This window comes from Strongylocentrotus purpuratus, unplaced genomic scaffold, assembly GCF_000002235.5.
Source record: "Strongylocentrotus purpuratus isolate Spur 01 unplaced genomic scaffold, Spur_5.0 spur5_scaffold_13, whole genome shotgun sequence".
Lineage (NCBI taxonomy): Eukaryota > Metazoa > Echinodermata > Echinoidea > Camarodonta > Strongylocentrotidae > Strongylocentrotus > Strongylocentrotus purpuratus.
This window is the reverse complement of record NW_022145598.1, coordinates 30,802,162-30,816,141: the sequence shown is the minus strand read 5'-3', so window position 1 is coordinate 30,816,141 and position 13,980 is coordinate 30,802,162. Positions and strand designations below refer to the sequence as shown.

General features: G+C 38.6%; 1 protein-coding gene and 1 long non-coding RNA gene across 2 annotated transcripts; both read left to right on the top strand.

The window, feature by feature from the left end:
- The first annotated feature begins 5,616 nt into the window (after nucleotides 1-5,616).
- Nucleotides 5,617-8,691, top strand: LOC115923108. Its single transcript, XM_030983337.1, has 2 exons — nucleotides 5,617-5,860; nucleotides 7,718-8,691. Exon 2 carries the CDS (start codon nucleotides 7,737-7,739, stop codon nucleotides 8,217-8,219), a length of 483 nt encoding a protein of 160 aa, XP_030839197.1. The 5' UTR covers nucleotides 5,617-5,860; nucleotides 7,718-7,736; the 3' UTR covers nucleotides 8,220-8,691.
- A 2,908-nt stretch (nucleotides 8,692-11,599) lies between these two features.
- LOC115923333 lies at nucleotides 11,600-12,476 on the top strand. The gene is made up of 2 exons (XR_004063862.1): nucleotides 11,600-12,100; nucleotides 12,268-12,476. It is a non-coding gene; the product is annotated as an uncharacterized LOC115923333 (long non-coding RNA).
- The last annotated feature ends 1,504 nt before the right edge of the window (nucleotides 12,477-13,980 follow it).

Genomic DNA, 13,980 nt, shown 5'->3' with positions numbered 1-13,980 from the left:
AGTAACAATTGCGAGACAAGAAGTACTCAAATTGGCCAGACTAAAAAAACAACTAAACTAAATTCTGGTGAGCCTTTCGATTATTTTGTGAACAGTCAGTACCTGATGAAACTAACCTCTTCACCAAAATAGCAAATGACTGGGTGCGCTGTTCACCTATACAGTTTAGGGGACGGGGCCCTGAAGGCTCATTCTTCACAGGACACCGCCTCCTATCAAATGATTAACTACCCTATATTCTAGTTAGCCTTACAGCAATAAAAAAGCAAATTAAGTTCCTGACAGAACGAAACTCTACATAAATAAAAATATACAAAAAAGCAAATACAGTGTAAGGGGCGGGGCCCGGTAGGCTCATTATTCACAGGTCACCGTCTCCCAACTAAGAGTTAACTACTCTAAACTTTAAATAGCCCTTCAGAAAGAGAAGAAAAATAAAGTTTCTTACAGAACAAGGCTCTACATACAGTACATGAGAGAGGAAAAGAAATAAAGCTACTGCCTGGGCGTGCTATTCACCTACAGTTTAAGGAGCGGGGCCACGTAGGCTCATTTTTCACAGGTCACCGCCTCTCAGCCAGTAATTAACTACCCTATATTCTAAGCAGGCTTACAAGAACAAAAAATAAAAAAATTTCTGACAGAAAAAAACTCCACATGAATAAATGAAACAAAGCAACTGATTGGGTGAGCCGTTGAGCCATCACGAGCATGAAGAGAATGGCATGATGACACATAGCAAGCACCTTAAACTACGAACTAGCCCTACCGTGAGAAAAAAAAGAAAACAAAAGAAGGAAAAAATGCCTGATCTTGCTGCACCGTTCTCCAGCAATTTAAGGTACGAGACCGGCTAGAACATCATTCACAGGTGCTCTAGTAAGACAGGTTATACCCTATTTACTAGTTACAGCTAGCCCATGTATCATCCAACCTGATCTTCCATAACTCTCAAGGCACCCACAACTATCCATCACCCTGCACGTCGCTGGCTGTACTGTCTACGGCATTACAGTAACAATTGCGAGACAAGAAGTACTCAAAATTGGCCAGACTAAAAACTAACTAAACTAAATTCTGGTGAGCCTTTCGATTATTTTGTGAACAGTAAGTACCTGACAAAACTAACCTCTTCACCAAAATAGCAAGTGACTGGGTGCGCTGTTCACCTATAGTTTAGGGGGCGGGGCCCGGTAGGCTCATTCCTCACAGGACACCGCCTCCCATCAAATGATTAACTACCCTATATTCTAGTTAGCCTTACAGCAATAAAAACATAATTAAGTTCCTGACAGAAAAAAACTCTACATTAAAAAAAATATACAAAAAAGCATCTACAGTTTCAGGGGCGGGGCCCGGTAGGCTCATAGTTCACAGGTCACCGTCTCCCAACTAAGAGTTAACTACTCTAAACTTTAATTAGCTTTACAGAAAAAGAAGAAAACTAAAGTTTCTAACAGAACAAGGCTCTACATACATGAGAGAGGAAAAGAAATAAAGCTACTGCCTGGGCGTGCTATTCACCTACAGTTTAAGGAGCGGGGCCACGTAGGCTCATTTTTCACAGGTCACCGCCTCTCAGCCAGTAATTAACTACCCTATATTCTAAGCAGCCTTACAAGAACAAAAAATAAAAAAGTTTCTGACAGAAAAAAACTCCACATGAATAAATGAAACAAAGCAACTGATTGGGTGAGCCGTTGAGCCGTCACGAGCATGAAGAGAATGGCATGATGACACATAGCAAGCACCTTAAACTACGAACTAGCCCTACCGTGAGAAAAAAGAAGGAAACAAAAAAGAAGGAAACAAAAGAAGGAAAAAATGCCTGATCTTGCTGCACCGTTCTCCAGCAATTTAAGGTACGAGACCGGCTAGAACATCATTCACAGGTGCTCTAGTAAGACAGGTTATACCCTATTTACTAGTTACAGCTAGCCCATGTATCATCCAACCTGATCTCCCATAACTCTCAAGGCACCCACAACTATCCATCACCCTGCACGTCGCTGGCTGTACTGTCTACGGCATTACAGAAACAATTGCGAGACAACAAGTACTCAAAATTGGCCAGACTAAAAACTAACTAAACTAAATTCTGGTGAGCCTTTCGATTATTTTGTGAACAGTCAGCACCTGATGAAACTAACCTCTTCACCAAAATAGCAAGTGACTGGGTGCGCTGTTCACATACAGTTTAGGGGACGGGCCCTGAAGGCTCATTCTTCACAGGACACCGCCTCCTATCAAATGATTAACTACCCTATATTCTAGTAAGCCTTACAGCAATAAAAAAAGCAAATTAAGTTCCTGACAGAACGAAACTCTACATAAATAATAATATACAAAAAAGCAAATACAGTGTAAGGGGCGGGGCCCGGTAGGCTCATTATTCACAGGTCACCGTCTCCCAACTAAGAGTTAACTACTCTAAACTTTAAATAGCCCTACAGAAAAAGAAGAAAAGTAAAGTTTCTTACAGAACAAGGCTCTACATACATGAGAGAGGAAAAGATATAAAGCTACTGCCTGGGCGTGCTATTCACCTACAGTTTAAGGAGCGGGGCCACGTAGGCTCATTTTTCACAGGTCACCGCCTCTCAGCCAGTAATTAACTACCCTATATTCTAAGTAGCCTTACAAGAACAAAAAATAAAAAAGTTTCTGACAGATAAAAACTCCACATGAATAAATGAAACAAAGCAACTGATTCGGCGAGCCGTTGAGCCGTCACGAGCATGCAGAGAATGGCATGATGACACATAGCAAGCACCTTAAACTACGAACTAGCCCTACCGTGAGAAAAAAGAAGGAAACAAAAAAGAAGGAAACAAAAGAAGGAAAAAAATGCCTGATCTTGCTGCACCGTTCTCCAGCAATTTAAGGTACGAGACCGGCTAGAACATCATTCACAGGTGCTCTAGTAAGACAGGTTATACCCTATTTACTAGTTACAGCTAGCCCATGTATCATCCAACCTGATCTCCCATAACTCTCAAGGCACCAGCAACTATCCATCACCCTGCACGTCGCTGGCTGTACTGTCTACGGCATTACAGTAACAATTGCGAGACAAGAAGTACTCAAAATTGGCCAGACTAAAAACTAACTAAACTAAATTCTGGTGAGCCTTTCGATTATTTTGTAAACAGTCAGCACCTGACAAAACTAACCTCTTCACCAAAATAGCAAGTGACTGGGTGCGCTGTTCACCTATACAGTTTAGGGGACGGGCCCTGAAGGCTCATTCTTCACAGGACACCGCCTCCTATCAAATGATTAACTACCCTATATTCTAGTTAGCCTTACAGCAATAAAAAAGCAAATTAAGTTCCTGACAGAACGAAACTCTACATAAATAAAAATATACAAAAAAGCAAATACAGTGAGCCATCACGAGCATTAAGAGAATGGCATGATGACACATAGCAAGCACCTTAAACTACGAACTAGCCCTTCCGCGAGAAAAAAGAAGGAAACAAAAAAGAAGGAAACAAAAGAAGGGGAAAATGCCTGATCTTGCTCAAAATTGGCCAGACTAAAAACTAACTAAACTAAATTCTGGTGAGCCTTTCGATTATTTTGTGAACAGTCAGTCTGGGCGCGCCGTTCACCTACAGTTGAAGGGACGGGGCCCGGTAGGCTTATTAATATTATTCAAGGGTCACCGTCTCCCAGCTAAGAGTTATCTACACTAACTTCTAATTCGCCTCACAGAAAAAGAAGAAAAGTTAAGTCTCTTACAGAACAAAGCTCTGAATAAATAAGAGAAGAAAAGAAAAAAGCTACTGGCCTGGCGTACCGTTCACGTACAGTTTAAGGGGCGGGGCCCGGTAGGCTCATTATTCACAGGATACCGTATCCCAGCCAGTAAAACTATCCTATATTTTAGTTAGCCTTACAACATCAAAAAATGATTAAGTTTCTGACAGAAAAAAGGTCTACATAAATAAAAGTATAACAAAGCAACTGACTGGGTCTGCCTTTCACCTACAGTTAATGGGACGGGCCCGATAGGCTCGTTATTCACTGGATAACGTCTCCCAGCCAGTAATTAACTACCCTAATTAGCCTTACAGAAAAAGAAGGGGAAAAAAGGAAGTTTCTTACAGAACTAAGCTCTGCATATAAGAGAAGAAAAAGAGAGCTACTGACTGGGCGTGCCGTTCACCTACAGTCTAAAGGGCGTGGCCCGGTAGGCTCAGTTTTCATAGAACACCGTCTCCCAGTCCCCAGCCAGTGTCTAACTACACTAAGTTCTAATGAGCCTTACAGAAAAAAAGAATAAAAGGGAATCGAGTACATGACTGAACCACGCTCAACGTATAAACAAAAAATGGCAAATGATAGGGCGTACCTTTAACAGTAGGCTAATTATTATTCACATCACACCAGATCCTTACCATCAATTAGAAACAAAGGAAGGTACAAGCTTCAACTATGTATTACAAGAAAATGTAGTTACCACGCGTTAGTGTCAGGGAAACCATAGAAAACATTTAAAAAATAGCAACTGGCTAGGCTTGCTGATCACCTACAATTTATTTAAGGGGTATGGCCCGGTAGGTTCGTCATTTACAGCCCACCATCTCACAGACAAGCATTGCCTACCTTAAATTCTTTTGCAAAGCCTTACATATTGTAAAAAATACAAAAATGCAAAAGTCAATATTAAAAAGAGTCCCTGATCGGGCGTGCCATAGACCTACAGTTCAAGACCCAATAACAAACACCTGAGAAAAAGGACATCTAAACATCATGCGAAATACTAACTTATCTATCAATATAACAATATAAACTGTGTCCACAAATATTCAATAATTATATGAAATTTTCGGGGTTATGTATTCCAGGGAAACCTATAATGGTAGCCCTATGAATAATAATGGATGACAGACCACTTGATTGGGCCGGGGTGCCGGTAGGCGAACATCTCCCAGACAGAAATTAACTACATAAACGATCGAGCACCTTGACTACTTACAGAAAAAACAGAAAACCTGAAATTACGAAGAATATCAATATGTCAAAGATCATGGATCTTAAAATCAAAAGTAAATATACGAAAGACAATTCCTATATAATAACCGAAGCCTCATTATTCGTAAGTCACTATCTCCAGCAAGGCATATACCAATAGGCCTCTGAAAGGGATAGTCTACTCTTGATACAAAGCTAAACTCAGTCAGCCGGTCAGGCGTTACTCATGTACCTTTTCCTCGAAGAAATATCTTTACATTAACTTGTATGTGTGTCAAACGTGCAATGCAGTTGGACAAGAGGCATATAAAGCTAGTAACCTAATAAACCCCTAATATCGGCTTCATGACTGGAATCCTAAAATCCCAAAGGAATGGAATATATACGGAAAAGGACAGTAACAGGAATTTTAAAAATTAAGGAGAGTACTTATTCAAAATTCTTATCTACCTACATATAGAATACCCCCTTCCTCTCATTTTTCCTTCGTTTTTATCTTGTTTATTTTGAACAGCCAACGAAGGTTTGCATGATGCAAACACTGCCAAAGAAATGCAAATCGGTTCGAAATATCCCCCCCCCCTAAAATGGGGTATTCTGTATTTGGCCCATCCCTAAAACACCCTTAAAATGAGAAGCAAATGCTACACATGACTTTCTTACCACCATGATCCAATGAAATCTGCTTCTCATCCATCCAGTGTCGAAACCTGATGTTTGGGTCATCACAGATAAGTGACAAGCATGATCCAGGAGAACAGTTGATGGCTCCAAACACAGATTCCCTTCTGCACCATCTTCACATGAAATGGCCGGAGACGCCCCTGGAGGTTGGGAGCAAGAAAAGAAAGAAGTTAAACCCGCTGACCAATGGATGAAGGTGAGTGGAAAAGGTGAAGTCAGTGTGAGATTACGTGATCTTAACATCCAGGGTGAGACGCCTGGTGTCCCGTTATCACAGGGGAACCTCCACGATGCGGGAGTCCATTAGGAGGCGGAAGAGGAGTGTTGCATTATTTCGCACAATTCGCACAAAGTTTTGGGAAATTTTGAAAATTTGCTGGATAGTGATTCTTTACAATTTTGATATTTTGGATGCTCCTGTGGATGTATTATAAGCACTAAAAAATTAGCCTCAAGAAAACTTCTGCATTCGAGAAAAATTGAATATCAAAACTTACCGGTGCTCCCGGAAAATTCTGATAAATTTTAAATTTTGGAAAAAAATTAAATAGCGCTTACGGCCATACAATGGTAGCTGCGACCATGAAAATGTGATTTTTATTATGGTCTTCAAGGATTTGGGGGAAGGGGCAAGGCAAAACTATTTTTGTTGATTAAAAACTGACGTACATTTTGCACTGGGGGCAGGCTGTAGATTTCCTTTTTAAAATGAACTGCCCGAAAGGGCCAATGCTATCTGTAATTTCTTTTCTTATGCTATTTTTTCTTTCTTTTTCTATTTAGAATATTTTGTCGTAAGATGTCTTCTCCTCGAGTCCTCGAAAACTACATTATTTTGCTAATTTCTAAATAATAAAAAGGTTAGGGCTTTCAGGTTATTCTGTTAAAATACGTTTCAGCATTTTGTGGAAAAGTTTTTCTGAGGGTTTGGGGCAAAATAGCTAAGAGCATCCGATGGAGAAAATTTCCTCCATGTTGGAGGAAAATGAAAGTATAATATATTTTCTTTTTTAAATTTTAAAATCGTTTAATGCTTTTGGGTATCTGGATGTCCCAAATACTTCTTCAGGCGCTGCCACGGTATATTATTGTTTTAGCCATAAATTCCGTAATAAACTGGAGAGAGAGCGACTTGTTGTAGTATTTTAGGGGAAGATCTGTAAACATCGGGTTTTCACACTTTGTGCTCCTGAATATCTAGATATAGTAGTTACCCCCATTTTAAAAGTAAACCACAGTGTTCTAAATTAGTTGGACGTAGAAACAATATTATGCCTGAGCATGTGTTCTATAAAACTATTATTAAATTGAGTAAACCATAATTATTTAGCACTCTAGCAGAACAAGACAATGTCAACCTACACCGGATGAAGAATGGCAATATGCAGATTAAATAATTTGCCAAACGGTATTCATGCCAGACTGGGTAATTCATTGATTGAACCACTACACCATGACTTGACATGACTATACCAGAGATTTGAACATCTTGTCAAAGGACTGTAGAGCCAGGCTAGGATTCAAATTTCTCATTGAAGTTGAGCGACTGAACCACTACACCACGGCGTCGCGATCAGTCAAACACTGTGGTTTACTTTTAAAGCTCAACTGAGTGGGATAAAACTTTGTCATTAGTGTGTCTATTGTCTCTCATGAATAAATCATAGGAACAAAAGTAATAATAGTAATAATGAAGCATGATTGCAATGCCAGCAATAATACTGTGGATAACATGAATACAAAATAACAAAAGTAAAGAAAAAATAAAACAAAACATATTGCTCACATGGGTAAAATAAATGTATAACTACCCCTGTTCCCCCACCGCCACCCCTCCCTCTACCCCATACTCTACCCCTGTTCCCCCACCACCACCTCCCTCTACACCATACTCTACCCCTGTTCCCCCACCGCCACTCCTCCCTCTACCCTTACTCTACCTCTGTTCCCCCACCCCCACCCCTCCCTCTACCCTATACTCTACCCCTGTTCCCCCACCGCCACCCCTCCCTCTACCCTTACTCTACCCTCTCCTCCTCCTCCTCATCCTCAGTCGCCTCGCTAGCCGTCCAATGAAGTCTCCAGTCATCGTCTTGCTGTCCCCATTCTCCTTCCTCATCCCTCTGCATAACCTCGACCATCTCAAACACCTCCACATTCACCTCCTCCTCCTCCTCCTCCTCAGTCGCCTCGCTAGCCGTCCAATGAAGTCTCCAGTCATCGTCTTGCTGTCCCCATTCTCCTTCCTCATCCCTCTGCATAACCTCGATCATCTCAAACACCTCCACATTCACCTCCTCCTCCTCCTCATCCTCAGTCGCCTCGCTAGCCGTCCAATGAAGTCTCCAGTCATCGTTGGGGTGCCCCCACTCTCCTTCTTCTTCTCCATCCATCCGGTGAACCTCGATCTCCTCGAACTCGATCTCCTCGAACTCCTCAGCCCCCAGCACCTCCTCTACGGCCTCAACCTCCAGCACCTCCTCTGCCTCAGCCTCAAGCACCTCTTCTACGGCCTGATCAGCATCCAGCGCCGCCAGCGCCTCAAGCGCCGCTAATTCAGCTTCCTCTTCTTCTAAAAACAGGGTCATGTTATCTGGAAAAAAAGTCCAGTCCGAATAAATGAAAGCACAGGATTTATGTGAATTCAGTCAAACAAGGCCCGGATCCCTTACAACTTTTTAGATATATTTTCCCGCATACGTAATCTAAAAACGATCCGGACATTGAAGACCGCGATGGAAAAGAGTGCGAAGAAACGAAATGAATTGGGATTATTAATCATTATCAGTTATTTTTTGTTCAATATTAAATCACGCGGGGCGTCGAAATTTCGTTTAAGGAATTAAATATGGTAGTTGAATTCATGTTAATGATATGCCTTACCAATAGCAACTTGTTTCTGCAAAGTCATGCGTTACGGTGTCATCATTATGAAAGCCAAGAATGAACTTTTATTTGATGTATTCTTTTAATCATTAATGATCATAACTCATTCTCTGTCTTTTTCAAAATCATTATGAACCAAATGTAGCAGCTCTCGACTTGTTTTTGATAATTAATGTTTTTTTCTGCCTGAGCTCCTACTGTCTTAATACAGCCATGCATGATTTAGTAATCATTATTTTGATGCCGTACGCTAGAAGAGAAAAATTATCTTTTCAATAATGTATGCATTAAATGAAAACATTATTTGCGTTTATTTTTTGATAAAATTGGGTTACCCTTTTAACCCTTACTGCACTGGGCTTTTTTAAACATCTGACTGGGGAGGGGGGGGGGCTAGGGCTCCCTCCCTTTCTATGATCTCGGCCGTCGAATGTCCGATGAACACGAAAATTTGCATGTTTGAAGATATTCACGTAAGAAACAAGATGGTATAATTCGTTTTTCCTAATATGCAAGTTGTTGTCATTAAACCCTAATTGATTATGCAAATGCTAATGTCATACATTTTACAGAAAAAAATGTACATATTTGTCTCAAGACTTTCGAAGAATCTTGAAATGCATTGAATAAACGTTTCCTTCATTTCAAATTCATGACATTTCGTCATTTTTATATTTGGAAATGCAAAGGTTAATTTGCATAAATTATGAATACGCATAATTATTTCATCATTTTATTTTCTTATGTATTTTAATGTTTTATATTTCTTATTATATCTATTGTTTTATTTCTAATGTATTTGCTCGGGAACATATCAAAGCAAGTTGATATCAATTTATATCTCACACTTGTTTGAAGAAATCTAAACATGTGTTCACATTTTTGCTTGTACATGAATATGCAATTATAGCACTCTTTGATGACATGCGCATACTAATAATGTGACACCTTACAAGTATATCTGATTTCGACGAAAATGGTTTCCACATAATGAGTAGGACCTCGGTGCGTAGTTGCGTAGAAACGACAATTTAAAATTCCATGGGGGGGGGGGGGGGCTCCTAGGCCCCAGTACAGTAAGGGTTAATACAGGGACAGCATAGATATACACTTATGATACGCACATAAACAGAACCCTGTTCCTTATATTTTGACGTTGACAAATCATGGAATGAAATTTTCTCCAGCTATCTCATGTAAAAGATACATGGAGATATTTCCCATAATATTGAATTTAATGTCGCCAATAGCCTAACACTAATTTCATTTAAATTTTGATAAAAAAATGAACATGGTATGGAGTAAGCAGCAGGCCAAGATGGATCAAACACTATATTTCAGCGGCTTTCAAGGTGTGTTAACTTTGCATAATAGACCATGCGAAGCCGTAATGAAAAATGGCTCCAAATTGTTATATTTTTTATTTTGAAATAATAGTCATACTATTGAATGGCTTATTTGGGCCAATACATGAAATATCGAACTCAATATTCAGAAATATTTCGTCCAATATTTCCTTGTATTGACTCTAAAGCCATCCAATATTTTATTCTTCTTGTATCCATGATTGCAGGATATTTTTAATGTGAGGAAACCCAAAGAAGAAAAAATGTATCATGCGGATAAAAACCCATCTCTTTCTAAACAGTGCTATTTAATCATGTCAGTGTAGCGTAATAATTTGTGTTGTTTTAGTTTACTTTATTTTAGTTAAGAATGTTATATTTTTGTGATAGTAATACATGTATGTACAGCGCCATGAGCGTCAGAGCCTGGCGGATACCGGCGCTATATAAATATCCATGTTATTATTATTATTATTATTATTATAAAGTCTTTCAATTCCACAAGTGGAGAAAGATATAATAAACAAATTATAAACTTACGATGCTGGGTGCACTTTGGGGCGTCGCCCGCGAATCGGGAATCTCTGCTACATCTCGAACCTTTCCTTGTAATGGATGTACATTGCGGTATCCTGTTCAGGTACAGGTTGACCAGCCTGTATGAGAACAACAATATCTTAATATCAGCTTGTCATTTATGGAATGACTATATAATATAGGCCCTTAAAACCTTAGTGGTTTGGGAGGTGCAAACGACCCCAACATACACTGTCGCTCATAAAGGTGGAATATTTTTTTAAAATCCCAATTCATGGAAATATTTTGAAAATGATTTAAAAATAATAGATCTAGATAATAGTATACATTCTCAGATTTTATTGAATAATAATTTGCCAATTTGTGTTTTGCGTGACTGCTAAAGCATGTGTATGCTACTATGCTTATCAACTAGGGGACCTATGCCCTTAAGTCATAAATGACAGTAATGAGGATTAATGCTCCACAAAAGGGCACTAATATAGCACATCGACACGGTTTTGATCCTGGGGCCTCACAGTTACGAGGCCATTGCTTTATCACTGAACCGTGACTGTACGCAGCGGGGGCTAGGGTAGGGGGCAGTTTCCATAAATAAAACAAACACAGATAATGCAATAAATTTTCAATAATTTATTGCATGTTACCCCGGTCCCCAACATAATTTTTTTTTCTGTGTGCCCATGCCTTGAGCCATAATGCATGGCCATCCAGAGGATTTTTTTAATGTTGGGGACCGGGGTAGAATGCAATAAATTATTGAAAATTTATTGCATTTTCCGTGTGTTTTTTTATTTATGGAAACCGCCCCCTACCCTAGCCCCCGCTGCGTACAGTCATGGTTCAGTGACAAAACAATGGCCTCGTAACTGTGAGGCCCCAGGATCAAAACCGTGTCGATGTGCTATATTAGTGCCCTTTTGTGGGGCATTAATCCTCATTACTGTCATGTATGACTTGAGGGCGTAAGTCCCCTAGTTAATAAGCATAGTAGCATACACATGCTTTAGCAGTCCCGCAAAACACACATTGGCAAATTATTATTCAATAAAATCTGAGAATGTATACTATTATCTAGATCTATTATTTTTAAATAATTTTTAAATTAATTCCATAAATTGGAGTAAAACTAAAATATTCCACCTTTATGAGCGACAGTGTAATTGTACAGGCATATAACACGTTTGGGGGTGGCGGGTCGTTATTAGTTGATTTCTACATCGTCCATGGTCGCATTTACGCAATACTCCATTCTGTTTTAAACAGACTAGATTTTATCACAATATCTGCTTTATCTGTGTAAAATCTAAAAATTATTTATTGGTTTTTAGCGGGCGAGGGGACAATTTTTGCCCCTATTCCCTGAAGAAGAAAAAATAATCGCGAAAAAAAAACTAGTCATCATTCATCATTACTGCAGGCGGATGGTAATTTTTCTCACATATTTTGAGTTTGTCGATAAATTCAATCTTCGTTGTAATTTTCTATAATTTTATTAAATTATAGCGGTCATATCTTTGAAATGGAAGCATATTTGCTAAGACCCATCTAAGAAAAACACAAAGAAGGAATTATTGCAGCATGAGCAAAGTTACTAAAGTAGGTAAACTATTTCATAAATTGTGTGTTCCAATTTCCCAAAAGAAATGGAAAGGTATTCTTTCAAAGTCAGTTGTTATTAAATTGGAATCAAATTTACATCATTCCTTGTAAATGTTATTTTTTCGACAAAAATAAGGTATTTTCAGTTTAAAATAACTCACAATAAGTGTCAATAAGTATTCAAAGGCTGTTGGTATATCCCATTCTGATTTATGTACGTTTTGTTCAGAAGATGAGAAATATACCCTGAAAATGACATTAAGTTAACAATCTATGCGCAAATAGATGTATATCCAATTTATCTAAATACTAGAATCTTGTTTTTCATTGTACCTTTCTTTGTCAAATGTATTGATCCATCAGTTTTGTTCATTTGCTTATACTGTTTTATGCTTTGAGACAAAATGAATAAAGACTTGAGTCGAAGAAAAAAAATTGAGAGATTTAGTACAAGATAGAAAAGTCATTTTGTTGCTCTTAAAGATAATGTGTCCCTTTTGTGGCCAAAAACAAATTATGTAGAACTTTGCAGGAATTATGAATATGTCACGTGCGTCCTATATGTGAAATGTATACGTTAGCAGTGTCCTAGTATTCAAATAATGCGAGGAAACCCGTTTTAGTTTCTAGACTTGACTTTCAGACACTATTGAGTGACTGACTGACTTCTGTTTTTCTTTGGTAATAACATACATAAAATGAGCTGTATATATGAAGGATACATGAGCATTTTCTGTACACCTCATTAACCAACTTCTTTTAATGGCCAAAATTAAGCTGATTGAATATTTGCGCAGCACGAAACGTACGACCATACGGTACAAGGGTCTAAAACCAGATTATTTTTCTTTCATAATTTTCAAAACTGTTGCGAAAATTCCTAACGGTCGATATAATTCCACATATCAAAAAGGCAATTGCCAGTTCTAATCTTTTCAGGGGATTTTTCAGTACCTCTTGTTTGTGATGGGATTCACACAAAATTATATTTTCAGCCCGCAAAGGGAAAACACACCACCTGAGTGTGTACTATCATTTTGTTGGTATTTATGAAGAGCAAAGGAAACATGCACAGGGTTGGTATTCAGGGAAATTTCAGATATGAAAGGTGTTAGTATTGGGGGTGTAAATATTAATAATTTTCGTTATGCTGATGACACTATACTTTGCGCAGAGAATGAAGCAGATTTAAAACATGTATTGGATATTGTAAAAGTCAAAAGTGAAGAGCTTGGTCTAAGCATGAATGTCAAGAAAACTAAGTCAATAATTTTTAGTAAAACAGAGAATAAGCCTAGAATATGTTTGAAACTTGATGGACATATCATTGAGCAAGTCAGTAATTACATCTACTTAGGACAAAATATCACAGATGATGACAGATGCGAAGCAGAAATAAAAAGAAGAATAGAAATTGCTAGGAATACATTTCTGGCAATGAAAGGATTATTCACAAATAGAAAGGTGAAATTTGCGCTTAGGTTGAGACTAGTAAACTGTTATGTATGGTCTGTTCTATTGTATGGAGCAGAAATATGGACGATAAACAAGGCCATGGAAAATAGAATAACATCTTTTGAAATGTGGATCTACAGATGAATGATGAAAATATCCTGGAAACGAATGAAAACCAACAAAGAGATATTGCACATGGCAGGGCGTAAACAAATTGCACTAGTAGGATTAGTTAACCCTAAAAATGCCGGGCTATTTGAGGTCTTAGTACGGCCGGGGGGGGGGGGTGTTACACCCACAAATGTAATAACGCCCACAAATGTAATAACACTTTACCCACAAATGTAATAACACACCCACAAATGTAATAATATCACACAAATGTAATACACCACAAATGTAATAAATCACCCATAAATGGCCCTGTTACACCCACAAATGTAATAACGCCCACAAATGTAATAACTTTACCCACAAATGTAATAATACC